Consider the following 22,211-nt stretch of genomic DNA (forward strand, 5'->3'; position numbering starts at 1 on the left):
TGTAGTATCACTGACATGGATGGAAGGAATGTCAGCCAGTTTGAGTGACATGGTAAGTCTGAATGACTGGATATGAGAAAAACACAACAAGTATATTCTGGAACACAATGTCATGGGATGAGTAGACGATATAGTTCGTGTGAAGTTAGGGAACTCAAAGAAAAATGGAACGTCTCAGTAGTCTGATCTCAAACGCGTGGTAGCGGTTGATGCTACGAAATGGAACATGCTGAGGGTGACAAAGTGTGAAATTGTGGAACTGATGGAATGGGAATGTGGTGAGGAACTGGTGGCACTTTGCAGCAAGAATGAGGGTGACACAACCACAACAAGTGGATGTAGAGTGAGGAGACCAAAGAAATTCGAGGACTATGGTAGTTGTCGCAGGGGTTTCATTAATTGTATATTTGTTTATGAATGTAGTCTTCATCATTGTTTTTTGTCTTTGTTATTTATGTTATCTGTGTAGCATTTGAGCCTAGTTTTGTTTGTTCATTATCCTATGAAGCTGAAGATGAGTTGTACTTTTATTGTATTATGTTATATTTCCCTTCGCAGCTTTAAGTGTATGTGGAACAACCACTTATTATAATTCCACCTGGAGGTTCCTACGAAAACAGTTGGTTCTGGTCTCACCAATGTATTTAAAGTTTTGTTATTCCAGTGTGTGGATTATCTATGCAAAAAGAAGAAATATGCAGTATTTTGCTGCAGTACAGTTAACAAATGCAAATTCTATTTTTCAGTAAGGGGATATTACGCAGGCCCGGACTGGCCATAGAGGACACGGGGCGTTTTCCGGTGGGCCGGAAAGGTGGGCGCCATTTTCTGACCCCGGTTTTGTTACTGGGGGCTGGTTTTGAATCAGTGCTGCAATAGAGGCCCCCTGTTACAAAAGTAGCAGCGTTACTTGTTTCCCCTTTAGTGAAAATGAAAGTACTCTGTTATTGAGTAATGAAAAATGATCGTGTGCTGTTTTGCTACATGAATTGGATCGATGAATACAGTTTGGGCAGTTAAAAAAAAGGATGGTGGACTATTTTATTCAGAATTGCAAAGGACTGTTCACCGGTTCAGCATTGTAATGGGAAGGGATGTGCCCCGGTTCAGCATTGTAATGGAAAGGGATGTGCACCGCTTCAGCATTTTAATGGAAAGGGATGTGCATCGGTTCAGCACTGGAATGGAAAGGGATGTGCACCGGTTCAGCATTGTAATGGAAAGGGATGTGCAGCATCGTAATGGAAAGGGATGTGCACCGCTTCAGCATTGTACAGCATCCTAATGGAAAGGGATGTGAACCGCTTCAGCATTGTAATGGAATGGGATGTGCACCGCTTCAGCATTGTAATGGAATGGGATGTGCAACGGTTCAGCATTGTAATGGGAAGGGATGTGCCCCGGTTCAGCATTGTAATGGAAAGGGATGTGCACCGCTTCAGCATTTTAATGGAAAGGGATGTGCATCGGTTCAGCATTGTACAGCATCGTAATGGAAAGGGATGTGCAACGGTTCAGCACTGGAATGGAAAGGGATGTGCACCGGTTCAGCATTGTAATGGAAAGGGATGTGCAGCATCGTAATGGAAAGGGATGTGCACCGCTTCAGCATTGTACAGCATCCTAATGGAAAGGGATGTGCACTGTTTCAGCATTGTAATGGAATGGGATGTGCACCTCTTCAGCATTGTAATGGAAAGGGATGTGCATCGATTCAGCATTGTACAGCATCGTAATGGAAAGGGATGTGCAACGGTTCAGCACTGAATGGAAAGGGATGTGCACCGGTTCAGCATTGTAATGGAAAGGGATGTGCACTGCTTCAGCATCCTAATGGAAAGGGATGTGCACTGGTTCAGCATTGTAATGGGAAGGGATGTGCACCTGCTCAGCATTGTACAGCATCATAATGGAAAGGGATGTGCACCGGTTCAGCATTGTAATGGAAAGGGATGTGCACTGGTTCAGCATCTTAATGGAAAGGGATGTACACTGGTTCAGCATTGTAATGGAAAGGGATTTGCACTGGTTCAGCATCGTAATGGAAAGGGATGTGCACCGCTTCAGCATTGTACAGCATCCTAATGGAAAGGGATGTGCACTGCTTCAGCATTGTAATGGAAAGGGATGTAGAGCATCGTAATGGAAACGGATGTGCACCAGTTCAGCATTGTAAGGGAAAGGGATGTGCACCTGTTCCGCACTGTAATGGAAAGGGATGTGCACCAGTTTATCACTGTAATGGATGTGCATCGGTTCAGCATTGCAATGGAAAGGGATTTGCACCGGTTCAGCACTGTAATGGAAAGGGACGTGCACCAGTTCAGCACTGTAATGGAAAGGGATGTGCACCTGTTTAGCATTGAACAGCATGGTAATGGAAAGGGACGTGCACCGGTTCAGCACTGTAATGGAAAGGGATGTGCACCTGCTCAGCATTGTACAGCATCGTAATGAAAAGGGATGTGCACCGGATCAGCATTGTAATGGAAAGGGATGTGCACTGGTTCAGCACTGGACAGCATCGTAATGGAAAGGGATGTGCACCGATTCAGCATTGGAATGGAAAGGGATGTGCACCGCTTCAGCATTGTACAGCATCCTAATGGAAAAGGATGTGCACCGGTTCAGCATTGTAATGGAAAGGGATGTGCACCGGTTCAGCATTGTAATGGAAAGGGATGTGCACCGGTTCAGCATTGTACAGCATCGTAATGGAAAGGGATGTGCACCGGTTCAGCATTGTAATGGAAAGGGATGTGCACCGGTTCAGCATTTTAATGGAAAGGGATGTGCATCGGTTCAGCATTGTACAGCATCGTAATGGAAAGGGATGTGCAACGGTTCAGCACTGGAATGGAAAGGGATGTGCACCGGTTCAGCATTGTAATGGAAAGGGATGTGCAGCATCGTAATGGAAAGGGATGTGCACCGCTTCAGCATTGTACACCATCCTAATGGAAAGGGATGTCCACTGGTTCAGCCTTGTAATGGAATGGGATGTGCACCTCTTCAGCATTGTAATGGAAAGGGATGTGCATCGATTCAGCATTGTACAGCATCGTAATGGAAAGGGATGTGCAACGGTTCTGCACTGAATGGAAAGGGATGTGCACCAGTTCAGCATTGTAATGGAAAGGGATGTGCACTGCTTCAGCATCCTAATGGAAAGGGATGTGCACTGGTTCAGCATTGTAATGGAAAGGGATATACAGCATCATAATGGAAAGGGATGTGCACCGGTTCAGCATTGTAATGGAAAGGGATGTGCACTGGTTCAGCATCTTAATGGAAAGGGATGTGCACTGGTTCAGCATTGTAATGGAAAGGGATTTGCACTGGTTCAGCATCGTAATGGAAAGGGATGTGCACCGCTTCAGCATTTTACAGCATCCTAATGGAAAGGGATGTGCACTGGTTCAGCATTGTAATGGAAAGGGATGTAGAGCATCGTAATGGAAACGGATGTGCACCAGTTCAGCATTGTAAGGGAAAGGGATGTGCACCTGTTCAGCACTGTAATGGAAAGGGATGTGCACCAGTTTATCACTGTAATGGATGTGCATCGGTTCAGCATTGCAATGGAAAGGGATTTGCACCGGTTCAGCACTGTAATAGAAAGGGACGTGCACCAGTTCAGCACTGTAATGGAAAGGGATGTGCACCTGTTTAGCATTGAACAGCATCGTAATGGAAAGGGACGTGCACCGGTTCAGCACTGTAATGGAAAGGGATGTGCACCGGCTCAGCATTGTACAGCATCGTAATGAAAAGGGATGTGCATCGGTTCAGCATTGTAATGGAAAGGGATGTGCACCGCTTCAGCATTGTACAGTATCGTAATGGAAAGGGATGTGCACCGGTTCAGCATTGTAATGGAAAGGGATGTGCATCGCTTCAGCATTGTACAGTATCCTAATGGAAAGGGATGTGCACCGGTTCAGCATTGTAATGGAAAGGGATGTGCACCGCTTCAGCATTGTAATGGAAAGGGACTTGCACCGGTTCAGCATAAGGGAAAGGGATGTGCACTTGTTCAGCACTGTAATGGAAATGGATGTGCACCAGTTTATCACTGTAATGGATGTGCACCGGTTCAGCATTGCAATGGAAAGGGATTTGCACCAGTTCAGCACTGTAATGGAAAGGGGTGTGCACCTGTTTAGCATTGTACAGCATCGTAATGGAAAGGGACGTGCACCGGTTCAGCACTGTAAGGGAAAGGGATGTGCACCGGCTCAGCATTGTACAGCATCGTAATGGAAAGGGATGTGCACCAGTTCAGCATTGTAATGGAAAGGGATGTGCACCTGTTCAGCACTGTAATGGAAAGGGATGTGCACCAGTTCAGCACTGTAATGGAAACGGATGTGCACCGGTTCAGCATTGGAATGGAATGTGCGCGGGTTCAGCACTGTAATGGAAAGTTACGTGCACCGGTTCAGCACTGTAATGGAAAGAGATGTGCAGCGGTTCAGCATTGCAATGGAATGGAATGTGCGCCAGTTCAGCACTGTAATGGAAAGTGACGTGCACCGGTTGAGCATTGTAATGGAAAGGGATGTGCACCGGTTCAGCATTGTAATGGAATGGGATGTGTACCAGTTCAGCATTGTAATGGAAAGGGATGTGCACCGGTTCAGCATTGTAATGGAATGGAATATGAACTGGTTCAGCATTGAAATGGAATGGAATGTCAACTGGTTCAGCATTGTAATGGAAAGGGATGTGCACGGCTATGAAAATAAATGTGCCCTATGGAGTCTCTGTCCCTGATAGAGCACTTTAAAGTCCGCTCTGTTCTATTAATTGTTTGACCTTTGGGGTAAGACACCTCAACATAAAAACTGACCAATCAATCAATCAATCATTTGTAGAGCGCACTACAAACCGTAAGGGTCACAAGGTGCTGGGTGGGGGGGGCGCTACTGATCGAACAGCCAGGTCTTGAGTAGTCTCCTGAAGGTCAGCAGGTCTTGGGTCTGTCGTAGGCTCAGTGGGAGGGTGTTCCAGGTCTTGGCGGCGAGGTGGGAGAAGGATCTCCAGCCGGTGGTTGTTCTTCGGAATGCGTGGAACGGTGGCGGAGCTGAGCTGGTGGTTTGGGATGTAGAAGGAGAGTCGTCTGTTGAGGTAGACTGGGCCGGTCTTGTGGAGTGCCTTGTGTGCGTGGATGAGGATCTTGAAGGATATCTTCTTGTTGACTGGGAGCCAGTGCAGGTTTCTCAGGTGTGGGGTGATGTAGCTGTGGCGTGGTACGTCGAGGATCAGTCATGCTGAGGCGTTTTGGATGCGTTGCAGTTGTTTGATGAGCTTGGTCGGGGCACCCGGGTATAGGGCATTTCCTTAGTCGAGTCTGCTGCTGACGAGGGCCTGGGTGGCTGTTCTTCTTGTATCTGTTGAGATCCACCTGTAGATCTTGCGGAGCATGCGGAGGGTGTTGAAGCAAGAGGAGGAGACGGAGTTGACTTGCTTGGTCATGGAGAGCGTTGAGTTGAGGATGATTCCCAGGTTGCGTGCTTGGTCAGTGGGTTTCGGGGCTGCCCCCAGTGCCGTCGGCCACCAGGAGTCGTCCCAGGCTGAAGGGTTGGAGCCGAGGATGAGGACCTCTGTTTTGTCTGTGTTCAGCTTCAGTCGGCTGATCTTCATCCAGTCGGCGACGGCCTTCATTCCTTCGTGGAGGTTGCTTTGGCGGTGATGCGGTCCTTGCTGAGGGAGAGGATCAGTTGAGTGTCGTCAGCGTAGGAGATTATGTTGAGGTCGTTCTGTCGGGCGACGTGTGCAAGCCGGGCCATGTAAATGTTGAACAGTGTCGGGCTGAGGGAAGATCCCTGGGGTACACCGCAGATGATCTCGGAGGCTTCGGATCGGAATGGGAGGAGGCGGACGCTCTGAGTTCTGCCAGAGAGGAAGGAGGTGGTCCATTCCAGAGCATTGTCTCTGATCCCTACGGCGGAGAGGTCCAGGAGGATGAGGGCTGCGGTCTCACCGTTGTCCAGCAGGGTCCTGATGTCGTCGGTGGTGGCGATGAGGGCGGTCTCGGTGCTGTGGTTGCTGCGGAACCCTGACTGGGAAGGGTCCAGGATTCTGTTTTCTTCGAGGTATCTGGTTAGCTGCCTGTTGACGATCTTCTCGATGACCTTGGCCGGGAACGAGAGCAGAGAGATGGGCCGGAAGTTATTGAGGTCTCTTGGGTCTGCCTTGGGTTTTTGAGTAGGGCCTTGATCTCGCCGTGTTTCCAGCTCTCTGGGAAGGTCGCGGTCTCGAGGGAGAGATTGATGACGTTGCGCAGGTGGGGTGTGATGGAGCTGCTGGCTTTGTTGAAGATGTGGTGCGGGAATGGGTCTGACAGGGAGCCGGAATGGATCGTGCTCATGGTCATGATGGTGTCATCGGTGCTCATGCATGCCCAGGCTAGCAGGGGGTCGTGGTCGATGGTGTGCGGAGAGTCTGTTGTGTTGCTGTCAGTTGGGGCTGTCTGGGTGTTGAAGCTGTCATGGATGTCTGCTATTTTGCGGTGGAAGAAGGTGGCGAGGGAGTCGCACAGGGCTTGCGACGGCGGGATGTCATTGGTATTGGAGCTGGGGTTGGAGAGTTCCTTCACGATGTTGAAGAGCTCCTTGCTGTTGTGTGCGTTGTTGTCGAGGCAGTCTCTTGGCAGTCCTAATGAGGTGATGGTGGTTGCGGATGGTGTCCTTGTGGGCTGCGTGGCTGTCCGGGGTTTGTTCACTGTGCCATTTCATCTCTAGTATCCGACAGGCTCACTTGGAGGCTAGGAGTTCTGGGGTGAACCATCTGGCCCTCTTGCTGGTGTCTCTGTGGGGGGTTTCTTCAGCGGGGCGAGGGTGTTGGCGCAGTCGTCGATCCAGCATCTGAGGCTGTGGGCAGCATTGTCGGTGTTGGAGGGTTCAGTGGGTGGGCTGAGAGCGAGGTTTGCGTGTAGTTGGTCTCCGGTGATTTTGCTCCAGCAGCGGCGGGCGATCTGTATGGTGCGGTGGTGTGTGGTGATTTTCTGGAAGGTGAAGTGGATGCAGTGGTGGTCGGTCCAGAGGAGTTTGGTGGTGTGGCTGAAGGAGACGTGGGGGCTTGAGGAGAAGGCGGGGTTGAGCGTGTGGCTGGCGGAGTGGGTAGGCGTTGTGATGAGTTGCCTCAGTCCGAGGTTGGCGAGGTTATCGATCAGGGTAGTGTAGTTGCTGTTGTTGTTGTTCTCAAGGTGAAAGTTCAGGTCTCCGAGGAGGATGTAGTCGGTGGAGGTCAGGGCGTGTGTGCTGATGAAGTCGGCGATGGCGTCGCTGAACTGGGGTCGGGGTCCGGGTGGTCTGTAGACAAGGGTGCCTCTGAGGGTGGAGTTGGGGTCTGTGTGGATCTGGAAATGCATGTGTTCGGCGGTGCTGAGAGTGTCATCGGTGCTGGTCGAGACCCTGATGGTGTTTTTGTGGACGATGGCGATTCCTCCTCCGACTTCGTTGGTGCGGTCTCTGCGGGTGATCTTGTAGCCACCTGGGATGGATATGGCGATGTCGGGTGCGGAGGAGTCGTTCATCCAAGTCTCTGTCAGGAAGGCGACGACCGGGGATGATGTATCGAGCAGGTCCCAGAGCTCGACTGCGTGTTTGCGTGCAGGGCGGGTGTTCAGTAGGATGCATCGGAGGTGGTTGAGGTCTTTGTTGGTGGGTGGTTCGGCAGCTCTGAGGCTGGTGTAGCTGCATTTCCGGCAGGTGAAGGGGCCATGTGTGCATTTCGGGCGGCCTTGAAGCAGGTGTGGAGTTGAGAGCGTGCAGTGTGGTGGCATCGTAGTGGCGGCGGTTGTCATGGTGGGCGCGGTGACCAGGGGTTCTGGCGCTGGGCACAGCCCAGGCATGGACGGGTGCAAACGGTCTTGCCTTAGGCCACTATATATGGGGAGGTGGGAGAGAGGAGCAGCTGGGCGGCTGGAGGTAGGGGCAGCCACTGGGCAGTCAGAGGGGTGGGGCCGCAGGGGACGCAGCGGCGGGAACGGGAGCGGTGAATGGCATGGAAGGCAAGGGCACAGAATCACGGGGGTAACAGAAGAAAAAACGGGCACAGAATCACGGGGTTCACAGAAGGAAAACGGGCACAGAATCACGGGGTCACAGAAGGAAAACGGGCACAGAATCACAGGGGTCACAGAAGGAAAACGGGCACAGAATCACGGGGGTCACAGAAGGAAAACGAGGCACAGAATCACAGGGGTAACAGAGGGAAAAACCGGGCATAGAATCGCGGGGTAACAGAAGGAAAACGGGCACAGAATCTAGGGGGTGACGATGGGAACAGAAGGAAAGAAGGGTACAGGAGAGAATACAGGCGCAGGGGGAAGACAGACAACAGCAGTCACAGACAACAAAAAAGAAAACGATAAGGGCAGTACAAAGAATGACACCGACAATAGGACAGACCTAAGGCCTACCACTGTCCACCAGGGATGAGGCGTAGGTGGTAGCCTGCGGGTGGAGGAGGGCCTTAACTTTCCTCAGCAGCGGCAGCTGGGGCAGGTACAGGACGCACAGGCGGTGCTGTGCAGAGGGGGAGCGACCTACCTAACAAGGTCAAGAGTGATAGGTTAGGTTAGACCGTGAACGATATCCCAGCTACTGTTCACAAATTCAGAATTTGCTGCTGATGCCATTGCAGTCTGTAGTGTAATCAAAGAATGCCACCTGTCACCCCTTTTGTCTCTGCCCTTCCACTTTTTCAGAGAACAGCGCTTTAGGATTTCTTCTAATATCCTGATGTACATGACTTATACAAATCTTTACAAAGGTTCTGGGTGGTTTTACAGTGGCTTTTGCCGGACAATGAGGCGGTGGATAGGGGTAGTACGGAGATAGACAATGAGCTGGGTCAGGGCTTACAGGGAGTGTCTAGCAGGAAGGGTGGGAGAGTGGGTGGGTCAAGAAGGGGTAGTAGCGGACACATTTCAGCCCTGATCTAACAACCACACCACCCCCTATATCCGCCAGGCTTTGTTTAATAAAGTCGAAACATACCACTCCTCCATGTCGCTTTGCCAACCGCAGACACACACAGACGATCAAATAATCAACCCTCCTTTCCACCCCACTTCCCACCAAAACACAGTAAGGGAGATGATCTGTTTCTGTGCATACCACTTGCAGCTTGTGCACTTGACCTTGAATTCAGGGTTTGAATGCCCTGGATAAGAGTTCTAAGGATCAGAGCTTCAACAGGCCAGTCACTCCCCTGTAAACACATCATGAAGAAGTATATTCCACTTCGGACATAGATAAATATTTTATATTTGTATGATTGTTTTGTTAGATTTTTATTTAAGTGATAAATATAAGTGATAAATATCGTGTGCTGTTGCTTTTTCTTTCACTGCCAACAGAAGCATCATTACCAGTGGGACATATTTAGCTCTTGGTTGCACCTCTGAACGAGTGCATGCTAAAGGAACGGCTCATGCAACAAACTCAACACAATTATGGTGCCTTTATTATCTCGAAGGGCAAAGGATATGATTCTGGCAGTAAGCCCTCATGTTGGATACACTCTTTTAGGTGCTCCAGGGGTTCTGATTGGATCACAGCAAGCTTCTCACACATCAGGCACTGCCAGAAACCCGGGCTCAGCACACTGTTTGGGTATGGATGAGTTATAGGATAACAGATGACAGTGTGGCATAGCCTGGACCCTGTAGTTAGTTGAAGCTCTCCACCTTCCTAGCATCTTTGCAGGACAGCGTGTAATTGTTATCCGCATTAGTCGTCCCATACAAGCCGGAAAAGCCACTCTTACATCCATCCTCAATGATGCAGCCCCTGAAGGATAGCTGGCGAACGGAACCATCTGCAGAAATAAGACATGATGGTCAGCGTAGGATGGTGGCTTCAGTACTTCAAATGGAATATAGCACGTTACAATGCGTGCTTTTACTAGGCAGAATGTAACAACGCGGTTGTTTCAATGACTGCGTTGTTCCAACGCGATGCCATTACTACGCAAGTCATTACATCGACTTGCAGTAGATGGCGCCGTAACATTAGGAATGTATAATTTACCATTTCAACTCCAGCCTACACAACAGTAGGGAAGGTGTTGGAATAGTAAATTATACTATTCCTTATGTTAGAGCGCCATCTACTGCAAATCGATGTAATGACTTGCATAGTCATGGCATTGCGTTGTAACAACGCAGTCGTTGTAACAACAGCGCTGTAAAGGCTGTTTTCCCTCTGGCAGACCTGATTTGTCTCTGTGTCTTTCAACTGGCAGTTGTTTTCTCTTGGCATTGTCAGGATGCAGTGCTGTGGTATAGACTGATGGCCAGAAGGAGTTGGGTAGCCATACAAGGCGTTAGTTGTAGACAGTGTTAAGAACATCTGATGTTTAGAATCTAACTTGCACACATAGGATGTGGAATAGGATGTGGAATGCTCGATTAACCTTTCATTTTGCTGCTGCCGCACAGTATATGGACTGAAAAATGTAGTCATGTTTACAATTAAATTTAGAGATTGTGTGTAGCCATATCACATATAGATTGTCCCCTAGACGTTTTGCCAGTAGCTCTCTGACAACCCCTGTGAAGAAGCAGTGTGAGAAATATAGCATTGATGGGCCATGCTTATCTTTGTTTACTGAACTGAGCATGGCCGCCCATAACACCAGCAATGGAACCACAACAGCAAGACAGCACAAAGACAGAAGATGACAACAGTGATGCCAGCTACACAAGAGTATATAATCAAGTTAGGAATTTTCTTCATGGATTAGACGATACCTTTGATTGGATACTATGCGTGGATGATCTATTGAAGTTGTTAGGAGGGTGACAAACGACTTGTTGCCTGAATAAATGAAGAGGTCAGGTGCACTTTGATTGAGATGGGGATTATGTGTGATGAGGCTGTCACTTTCTGACTCTATAAATGGACTATAATGAATGGCTTTCTTTCTTCTGCCCATGTGATAATGTATCCATGTAATTAAGTGTGCATGTATAAGTATTTCAGTATCTAAGTGTGCATGTATAAGTATTTCAGTATCTAAGTGTGCATGTATAAGTATTTCATTATCTAAGTGTGAATGTATATGTATTTCAGTATCTAAGTTTGTATGTATAAGTATTTCATTATCTAAGTGTGAATGTATATGTATTTCAGTATCTAAGTTTGTATGTATAAGTAATTCAGTATCTAAGTGTGTATGTATAAGTTTTTCAGTATCTAAGTGTGTATGTATAAGTATTTCAGTATCTAAGTTTGTATGAATAAGTAATTCAGTATCTAAGTGTGTATGTATAAGTATTTCAGTATCCAACTGTGTATATATACGTATTTCAGTATCTAAAGGGCATATTATCAAGAAACGGCATTAAAATATCGCCGCTTTAGTGGCAGAAAACTGCCGCTAAAGCGGCGATAATGGGCTTGATAATATGCCCTTGAGAATTCCCATTGAAGTCCATGTTCTGGTGTCAACATGGGCTTCTATTGAAATTCTCTGCGGCATATTATAAAGCCCATTATCGTCGCCTTAGCGGCGATTTTCTGCCGCTAAAGCGGCGATAATTTTAACTCCGTGCTTGATAATTTGCCCCTAAGTGTATATGTATAAGTATTTGAGTAGCTTAAACCTAGCCAGGGAGCAACAAAGCACTGAACAGAGGGCAATGCCCCATGGCAGTAAAATTAAATATAATTTCTAATAAAGTAGGTAACATCCGGCTCCACTCATAAGGAGCAGTGATGCTCACTGAAGACATGTGCCTTTTATATCTTTCCCAATTGCATATGGCTCGAACCAACTCAGATGTTAATTAGGGTATTGCCTCATAATTTGGGTGTCCGGATGGAAAAGGACTGTCTTCTTAACCTTCCTTTCTTGCTTATGTTCATGTGGTGTAATGATAAGACTTTACTTGTCATAGAGTGAGTCTCCTTGCAGAGCTAGCTGTGTTGAAGGTATGAAAATCTTCTAGTGACCAGCAAATGTTTTCAAGGGTACTCATTTTTCTATTGTAGGATCTCAGGTTGTAGCAGCACAACTAGGCATTTGCCTTCAGTTTTACTTGCTTAGTGCAGAATGAGGCATGCAAGATAATTGCGTAGGGTGTGAGTAAGAACTGTGATGTCTGAGATGAGATTGGATTATTTTGTTAAGCTTCGGATGGGATCTACCATAGAGTGATGGTTTGAATATAAGAATAGCATGTAGGGGATTGTTGTACAGGTGATGACTGTGATAAAACATTCAAGAAGTGACTATTGTCTCTGGCGGGGGAAGATATGTGGGCTGATATGTGTGGTACTAAAATTGGGTGGTGGGAGGAAGATTGTTACGTATTGAAAACTGTGTTGTGTTGAGGTGGGAACATGAGTCAATGTAGAGATGAATTCATTGATGATGACAAGGCCTCCCTCAGTTTTATGGAGGCGATTATGGCAGCTCTCTAGGTAGTGGATCTTATAGGCATTAGGAATGAGATTGTCCAAAATTGAGGAGATTATGTAATCCTGGGTGAGTTTTTTTGTGAAGAGGGTGTGTTGTTGCGGATAATGGAGAGATACGTGGGGGCCCTCTTGAGATCCATAAATCATAATGTGTATCAGGTTGAAGGAATGTGTTAGGGTCTGTAGTGATTGTGAAGGTTGGGGATGGGAATGATGATGAAGCAGATGGTTTTGTGAGTAATGTTGGCTGTAGCAAGATTTTTATCTTACTTGAAAGTTCTGGGGGCTACTGTACAGATTCAAGCCTTAGGCCATCCCAGGCATGAACACAGCGAGGGAGGGAAATGTCAGAATATTGAAACAATTTCCCTTGTACACATCTGTTTGTTTAGTTCTGATAGTTATTGCTCCTTTTATGATTTAGATGTAGGTTAAAAGGGGAGACAGTGTTGTGCATCACAGTCTTTTCCCTTGTTGATTTGACACGTTTGAATGAGGAATCTAATGCACTGTAGGCTATGTGGCCTTTCATGATCATTGGTAGGAAAAGCTGGAAAAGACTGACTCAGAGATCCCTTAGAGGTAATGAGTGTCTACATTTAGGTCTTAGAGAGACAGCTAGAATTTACACACAAACTCAAGTTCAAACTAATAAAAAAAAATGGTGTTCATACGAAAATATCGAGAAAATAATATCGAGCTGCAGAAATATTGAGTTGTAAATAAAAATCGTGATGCACAAATACCGTGTGCAAAAATATAGTTGACGAGAATATCGATTTCTAAGGTAAGTAATATCTATATTGTATCAATGTTGTTCATATAGTTTACACAAATATCATTGTTAATCATGTCATTATTTAATTATTTTTATGTATTTTAGTATATCTTTTAATTGTATATGTTATAAATTGTGTGTATAATTATTGTTAATGTTTTTCTAATATTGTCCGTACATTTTTAGCTGTTTTAAAAATAGATTTGATAGTTTAGTGTCATTGCGTGGGGTTTTTAGGAATAGAGGGTGGGAAGTAAACTAATTATAATTAATTACTAATTAATTCTAATTATTATTCATTATTGAATTGATACTTAATTATGTACAGTGTGTAATTAATGAAAACAATTAATTTTGATTTTGGGTGTAAGTTGTGGTGGTTTGTAGGAGTAAAGGTGGGAAAGAAATTAATAGTAATAATTAATATTTAGTGTTAATTATTAATAATTTATTAAATCGATAATTGATTATGTAAAAAGTGTAATTAAGACATTTTTACGCTGACTATCAGATGCGGGTTGTTGGGTTTGTAGGGGTAAAGGGTGGGATGCTAATTGAATATAATTCATGTATTATTACTTAATTATTATTAATTGTGTAATTGATAACTAATTATGTAAATTATGTCATTAAGATATGTTTTAAGTTATTTGTTAAGCGGGGGTTGTTGAGTTTGTAGGGATAAAGGGTCTGAAGTTAATTAAATATAGTCAATGAATTATTGGTTAATTATTAATTGTTTCATTGATGATTAATTATGTAAAATGTGTACTTAGTATAATTTCTAAGATATATTTTGGGTGTGTGTTGTTTAGTTTGTAGATGTATAGAGTGGAAAGTTATTTAAGTAACAATAAATGTAAACATTGTGTTATTTATTATGTTATGTGTTAATTGTGCTATGCCTTTTAGTATTAAATATTATATTTCTGACTGTGCGAATATAGTGTGGTATTTTAATTATATTAATATTATTTGTTTTAATTAATAATATTTATTAAACATTGCAATACATATATAATTTCTTTAAAACATTATATCATTTTTATATGTAAATATTTATATTTCTAGATAGTTAATACAGCTGTTAAAATATATTATTTGTCTGAAGTGAACTACTGTCTCTCGACTGTTCCTCAGACTGGAGTAGGAATAGTAAATATGACCCCTCCTAAGTCCAATACTTTCACTAGTGTTACACAGAATGGAGTGAGAATATTAATTTTTACCCCTCCTGAGTCCAATGCTTTTCCCAGCTGTTGCACATACTATAGTGGGAAAAGTACATTATTACTCATCCTGAGTCCAAAACTTTCCTTACTGTTGCACCGAATGGAGGGGGAATAGTAATTCTTACCCCTCCTGAGTCCAACGCTTTCCAAACTGTTGCACAGCATTGAGTGGGAATAGTAATTTACACCCCTTTTGAGCACTGAAAATCAGAACCAGCCAGCCATGATTCCTGACGAGCAGCCAGGCATACCAGCAGGGTCAGAATTAAAAAGATGAGGACCCTCCTCAACCCCTCTCTTAGCTTCTGGACAGGACTGGAAGTACAACCCTAAAAGAAGCTGGGACAGTACTGGGGATTCTGCTGTTGCTGCTCTCTGTGGATCCTCATTGGACGCAGGGATTCACTGCGCCATGACAGCTACATTTTAACAGATATACTGTACTGCCTGAGGCATGCACAGTATGTCTGGTAAATCAAATGTATTGTGCCTGTGTGAGGGGATTATGTTGGGCTCCTTGCGACCACAAAGCAGTCTTTTCATGCCGAACAACTGCCCATGCATCTCGAGGGGTGACCTGCTCTTTGCCTCAGCTCTGAGATCCAGCTCCAGTGGCAAGAGTCCACGTAAACCGCCAAGGCAAAGCTCCAGCGACAGCTTGCTTCTTGTGCTGACAAGAGTCTCCTTGCGGGCCCCTACCAAAATAAACCTCCACCTGTAGCTCCCTGTGTGGAATTAGAAGGTGTGAACCTGATCCCTGATTCGTTGTGGCCAACCTGAACTTGTGACCTTTCTCTGATCAGCACAACAAGATCACCATCATAGGAATTTTGTGCTTTTGGTGCTTTTAAAAAATTTAAAAACTTTGTTCCTACTAATTTGATTTTTGTCATTTTGTTGTTATTTTATTTAGTAAAATGTGCTCCGATTTTCTAAATTGGTGTGAGGTTTTCTTGTGTTGTGTTGTCCCTTTATTTCTGTTTGAGTGCCGCATAAATACTTTATGCATTGGGTCTAAGTTAAGCCTAACTGCTTTTGTTCCAAGCTATGACAGGGTCAAGTACAGGTTTATTTTGTTATTTTTGTGGCTCACACTGACAATGTTTGTGCTTATTATTTGAGTCGGGCCTCCACCCCTCCCAACCAATAACCCAATTTCTTTCAGGCTTGTACTGAGACCCATCTGTGATCTCTTATGCTCCCTCTAATGCTCAGAAAAATAACTTATGGCAAAACAAATACTGAAAGAAACAAGCTTCCCTCCCATGCCCTCTCTTGAGACATATTTAGGAAGGAGTACCTGCTCTCTTTAGTTTTCCAATGAAAGTAACACATTCAACCTCATTCTTTGTGCAGTTCATCATGCTGGTGCCAGCATCACAGGGCTCAGTGGAATTTTCATGGTAGCACACTGGGCATTGATTGCTATTGGCAGGCACATCTTCTTCTTGCCCTGAAACCATACACAAAAAGGGAAAAAATGAAGGAGACACAGATAGGTAGATTACAAGCAAAATGAAAGAGAAAAAGGCAATATGCCCACATGAAACATTTCCCCCTGGTGCCTAATTAAACAAGAATTCCAACACCAGCTCCACAACAAAGTTAACCCCTCTTGTCTCCCACAGAACAGACCGGAGTCACTGCCCACTCTTCAACAGCCTGCAGACAAGTGTGAAATTTGGGGATATGGTTAACCAGTATGCGGTCATTCCAACCCCATGTAAATATAACTGTTAAATCAACCTTTCATCAACTACATCTTCTTAAAAGAAATCTTGCCTCTACTCCAACTGCCCCCGAAGATCTCACTGGTTCTCACAGTGGTAATGTCACGCCTTGACTCCTCCAATGGCATCTAGACAAGACTTTCCAAGAAATAGCTCTATAAACTACAGAGTTCAAAATCATGCTGCTTGAAATTTGCCCCAAAAGAACAAGATGACTTCTCAGCCAAACTCTCAACCAAATGTACACCCTTCCATTGGCCACCAATAAAAGACAGATCCCCGAATTGAAATCCTCTGCCTCACCAACAAAGCTCTGCACGATTTTTGCCAAATCTTTCTCACCAAGCTGTTTATACCCAATCAACTTAGACAAAGCCTAAGGGGTGCCTACCTTGAAAATAATTTCTAAAAATTCAACAAATCCCTAAAAACACTCCTCTTCATCCAGACCTTTGGATAACTCTTCCTATTACACCTATATAATGGATTGACTCATCTTTCTACCATCAGTATCAACCAAAGTATGCACTGATCTTATCATCTGAAGTGTTACTGTGTTCCTCTTACTTCTTATAGCCCCTCCCCTAGAACTTCGAGACTATCCGAAGCTGTATGCCGCACTTTACAAAAAATACAAATGAATAGACACAGGGGTATATTTACAAACCCCTATCGCCACCACAACGTCACTTTTCCAGACGTTGTGGGTAGCAATAGGGGCTTGGCCTTTTTTACAAGGCAGCTTTAAGCCACTTTACGTGGCTTAACGCTGCCTTGTAAATAAGGCAGCCTTTCACGCTACACTTAGCGTGAAAGGGGAGGACAATGGGTGTTGCGGTGGGCGTTTCACTGCAACACCCATTGATTTTGACGCTGCCCCTTATTTGCAAGGGTGGTGTAAATAGGAGGCAGCAACAAAAGTAAGACCAGGGAAAACCTGGTACCCAACAGTCAAAATGAGTAGAAATGCTTTATTTCTCCTTGTTTTTGCTGTTTCGATGTGTGCTGCGTTGTGCAGTACACATAGAAACAGCAAAACGCCATTGACTATTTTATGTGAAGAAAGGTGTCCTTTTCTGCACATAAGAGAAAATCATTGGAAAAAATTGCGTTTTGCAAGTTTGTTATGTGTGCTGCATTAATCTGCAGACATAGAAGTTACAAAACGCCATTTAAAGATTGTTTATGTGCAGGAAGGGACTCCTTCCTGCACATAAACAATCATTCCCCTGCAACGCAGACACCCTGACACTGTGGTGCGAGGGTGCCTGCATTGGCGCTAGGCAGCTTAATTAGCGCCAGTGCAGGGATAAACACAGGGCTGCACTGTATTCTTGTAAACACGGTGCAGCTCTGCGTTTTGGAAGTGGCGGAGTGCTGCGTTAAGTCAAGGAGGCTTACGCCACGCTCCACCACTTCTCTCGTAAATATGCCCCACAGTTGTGACAAAGTGGTAACAGACAACTTACAATACCGTGAAAATTACAAATTATACCACCTCATGGAACCCTGATATGATCCAAATTTACAGATGTGAAATGTAAACCCTCATTGACACAGGTTTGTGTCCCTGTGAACAAGAGCAGCTCTCCATTAGGATGGAGGAGAGGCACCCCACTGCCCAAAATGCTTCCCAGAGACAAAAAATAAAATGGCAATAAGTTCATTTATTGCCATTTTTTTATTTTCCATCCTCCCGTCCTGAACCGAGTTTCATCACGGGTGGGGTCATTACAGCTGAATGGCAGCGGGGAGATGCGCAGCCAGACAGACTCATTTTAAACTTCTCTAATCCAGCTGTTTTAAGACCGCTGGGTTAGAGAAAGCACAGGCCACCAGCACTCTTGGGAGCAGTGACAGTGGCTGCTCCCTCCAATCTGGCACTTCTCTTATCGGGGTTACCAGCATGAGAGCAGCGCCAGGATTGCTTAAGGGAATTTACTGTAGGCCAAGGAGCCCAGAGCGAGGAGAACGTCAGAGGTCATGCAGCAAGCAAGGTCAGTGTTTTTCCTTTTAATTTATACACACCACTCACCTTGCATGCATGCACTGGCACCTCTCTGCCTATATGCCAGCTGCTGCTGCCTCTGACCTTAAGACAATCCTTCCTCTGGCCAAACTGACCAAGATCTACCCAACATTCAGTCCTCTAGAAGATGACCGCTACTCCAGGAGATACGCTAAGATATTCTTCATGTCCATGAAATGTTTTTGGTCACTTTTCAGATTTGTAATTGCATATTTGTAAGGAGCATTAATATCTCTCATTGACTTCCATGATTCGTAGCAGAAATGTGTAACCAACCCATCATGTGACTAGTTAAATGCGCTGCATATTCGTCGTCCCTTTACAACTTGAATCCTACAAGAGTTTCCTTAGACATCACTAACACTAGAATTAAGGTATTTGCTTCATTGCATACATTATTCATGACTCTACGTGAAGTTGTTTGAGCATGATGGTACAAAGTAAACACTACTGGGTATCAACATGTATGGAGCACATATGTAGTATGTGACTTTAACAGGTCTGGTGTTTGACACTTATTCTTCATTTAGATAACTAAGTTGTGTATTTGCACTTCTCTTTCTACTTTATGATGAACACAATTTTGGGTGATATCGCTTACCCTTTGTTTACTTTCTGAACTTGATTGGCACCATTAGTTGGTTAAGTGCATTGTGTCATATGCACAACCCAGGTTAACTTAAAATATGCATTTGATACTTACTACAGCCTTCAAAACACAAGATGAAACACATGTTGGGTGTTTATTGCATGGAACTTGCTGAAAACTGGAAACCTAGAAGCTGTTAATTGCATATGCTCAGTGAGGATTGGAAACCTTATTAGTAAAATCTGAAATGTTAAGAGTAAAACCTGGGAGAAGACAAATTAATTTCTGGACTGTTTATTCCTGCAATGAATTGTTATTCTTCTCCACCACTGCTTGCAAGTGCTCCAGTGCTATCATATTGTTGGATTTAACCATAACCTATTTTGGGTGACGATCCTTGTAACACTCATTGTGTAGCAGGCTGTCAGGCCCTGTGTGCAGCACTCACTACATACTAGAAGCACTTTAATAATTGTTATATTGACTTATTGACCCTGAATTGCTTTCAAGGGATGTGTGATTGACTTAAACCACTGCTACCTGTGTGTTGTTGTTTGTTATCACCTCAAGGTACTTCTCTCAGCCCCCCATCTTCAATGCATACATGATCCCTCTGTCCAACGCCATTCGCACACACCACATCAACATCGACTCCTACGCCGACACAATACACAAGTTAACTGCCTGCATGACCGAAGGCACTCACTGGATGAAGTCAACTGTCTAAAGCTCAACACTGACAAGACAGAAGTAGTAATGCTCTGCAAGCAGAGCTCAGCATGGGACTCCAAGTGGGGACCGGCCGTACACAGACCTACACCCAGCACCCATGTCAGAAACATCAGAATCATCATCAACAACAAACTGAACATGACTTGGGGCCTGACTATGGTCTCCTATGCGTACGACACACAGCTGGCGGTTATCCTAAGTGGAGACTCCGACTTTGATGCCCCCAGATTCCGGGATGGGCTATCGGCGGTGGCTAGTTGGATGAATGCCAATTGCCTCCAATTGAATGCTAAAAAAACTGAGGTTATGATTGTGGGCAAGCGTACGGATCTCTGGGGTGATAGGTGGTGGCCTCCGGAATTGGGTGCGACTCCTGTGCCAGTGTCTGAGGTAAAGAACTTGAGAGTGTGGTTAGACTCCGTTTTGAGTTTTAGTGTCCACACAAAAAAAGTGGCGGCCACCTGCTTTGGCATTCTGCGAGGGTTGCGTCCTATCCTTAGGTTCTTTGATGCCCCCACCAGACAGCTGGTTATTCAGGCATCCATCTTATCGTGGCTTGACTATGCCAGTTCGCTCTTGTTGGGGGCTAATCAGGCCGAAATTGCACGCATGCAACGTGTTCAGAACGCCGCTGCAAGAGCCCTGGTAGGTTTACCGAGGTTCTGTTCTGCGGAAAGCACCATCCGTGCGTTGCACTGGCTGCCTATGGTTCAGAGGATTCATTTTAAGATCTTATGCCTCTCTTTCAACATCCTCAGAAAGGCTTCTCCCCAGATCCTTTCCACTTTTTTGGTGCCTTATGTGCCTTCGCGATCCCTTAGATCTTTGGGTCAAAACCTGGTGGTGGTTCCGCGGTTCAGGCTATGCAGGGCCGGAGGCCGGTCCTTTCGGGTCTTGGCCGCAAAGCTGTGGAACTCTCTTCCGCCCTATATGCGTGAAATGGACGAGCTTTGGAAGTTTAGGAGGGCTATAAAGAAGCATCTGTTTCCTCCCTTATGCTAGTATTCCGATCTGCGCGTGTCTATTCCCTTTTTTAGCTTTTTTGTGTTGGGTCCTCTTTTTCAAGCCCTGGGACGCCCCTTAGCTGGGGCAGCTGTGCGCTATAAAAGTGCTTTTAACATAACATAACATAACTTAAAACCTTCACGAAAGCCCTAATCACGAGCAAGTAAGACTATGGGAACACCCTCTTCACTAGGATCACCAAGCAACTCACCAGAAGATTACAAACCGTCGATAACTGGGCAGCCAGACTCATCGTCAACCATCCACACAGAATTCACTTCACACAACACCCCAGAGAGCTCCATCGGCTCCCGATAAGCAAATGTGCTCATTTCAAACTCCTCACACACACACTTAAGGCACTAAACAATTTAGGCCCCACCTACCTGAACAGTTTCATCTCTTTCCAATCAACCACTCAGACACCTGCACTTCACAGGACTTCTACAGGCACAAATCCCACGCATACTAAGAAACAGATCAGGAGGATAGGCACTTTGTTACGTCACTTCTAAAACATGGAATGATCTCTTCCTCTCTTCTTGAATTTTGTAAGAAGCTGATGACCTGGCTTTTCAAATAACAAATCTATCCTAGGCAGGGCATGGCAGACACACCTCCTCTGTACTATGTGCGTGATAGTGCACTTTACAAATACACATACAAACATTTTGTATTTAAATGGTTTCCACATAATGCTCATTAATTTTTTTGCATTCCATTTTTTGACAGGTTGGATCCTAGTGTAGAGACTTGGAATGTCTATAGTTACAGACTGTCCCTGATAGGTGATGTTGACCCATTGTACAGTAGAGCATCAGCTTCTGTGTGAATTAAAAAATGCAGTCTCTAGGCTTATATCTGTTAAGACCTGAAAGTTGGTGTGTACCAAAGTTCGCATATGAAATACTGTTCCTCAAAATATCTGACTAAAGTCTGACAAATCAGAGAATCTTTTGACCTTGAAGATAATAAACAAGATCCCTATTCTAAGCCCACAAACTTTTTGCAGAAACATTGGTATTTTAAGGTGATTGGTATTTACTATAAACTAGTCAAATGAGTACATTACCCATCATAACGAGGAATGCCTTAGCAATCAAAGGCAATATAAAAGTGAATACAAATATACCCAAAATATAGTTGGGGAAGTATAAGAGTGAATACAGAATATACCCCAAACATTGTTGGGGCAGTATGAGTGAATACAAAATATACCCCAAACATTGTTGGGGCAGTATAAGAGTGAATACAAAATATACCCCAAGCATTGTTGGGGCAGTGTAAGAGTGAATACAGAATATACCCCAAACATTGTTGGGGCAGTATGAGTGAATACAAAATATACCCCAAACATTGTTGGGGCAGTGTAAGAGTGAATACAGAATATACCCTAAACATTGTTGGGGCATTATAAGAGCAAATACAGAATATACCCCAAACATTGTTGGGGCAGTATGAGTGAATACAAAATATACCCCAAACATTGTTGGGGCAGAATAATAGTGAATTCAAAATATACCCCAAACATTGTTGGGGCAGTATGAGTGAAAATAAAATATACCACAAACATTGTTGGGGCAGTATAAGAGTGAATACAAAATATACCCCAAACATTGTTGGGGCAGTATAAGAGTGAATACAAAATATACCTCAAACATTGTTGGGGCAGTATTAGA

At 44.7% G+C, this 22,211-nt stretch overlaps 1 protein-coding gene across 3 annotated transcripts in view; it reads right to left on the reverse strand.

Annotated features, from left to right (window-relative positions):
- Nucleotides 1-22,211, reverse strand: part of LOC146808895 (uncharacterized) — a 403,463-nt gene that overhangs the window by 320,678 nt on the left and 60,574 nt on the right. For all 3 annotated transcript variants that reach the window (XM_085614249.1, XM_085614250.1, XM_085614251.1), the window contains one exon: nucleotides 15,748-15,900. In XM_085614249.1, coding sequence (XP_085470375.1) covers nucleotides 15,748-15,900 — 153 coding nt within the window. The remainder of the gene's footprint in view (nucleotides 1-15,747; nucleotides 15,901-22,211) is intronic.

This window comes from Triturus cristatus, chromosome 7 (genome assembly GCF_964204655.1).
Source record: "Triturus cristatus chromosome 7, aTriCri1.1, whole genome shotgun sequence".
NCBI classification, from domain to species: Eukaryota; Metazoa; Chordata; class Amphibia; order Caudata; family Salamandridae; genus Triturus; species Triturus cristatus.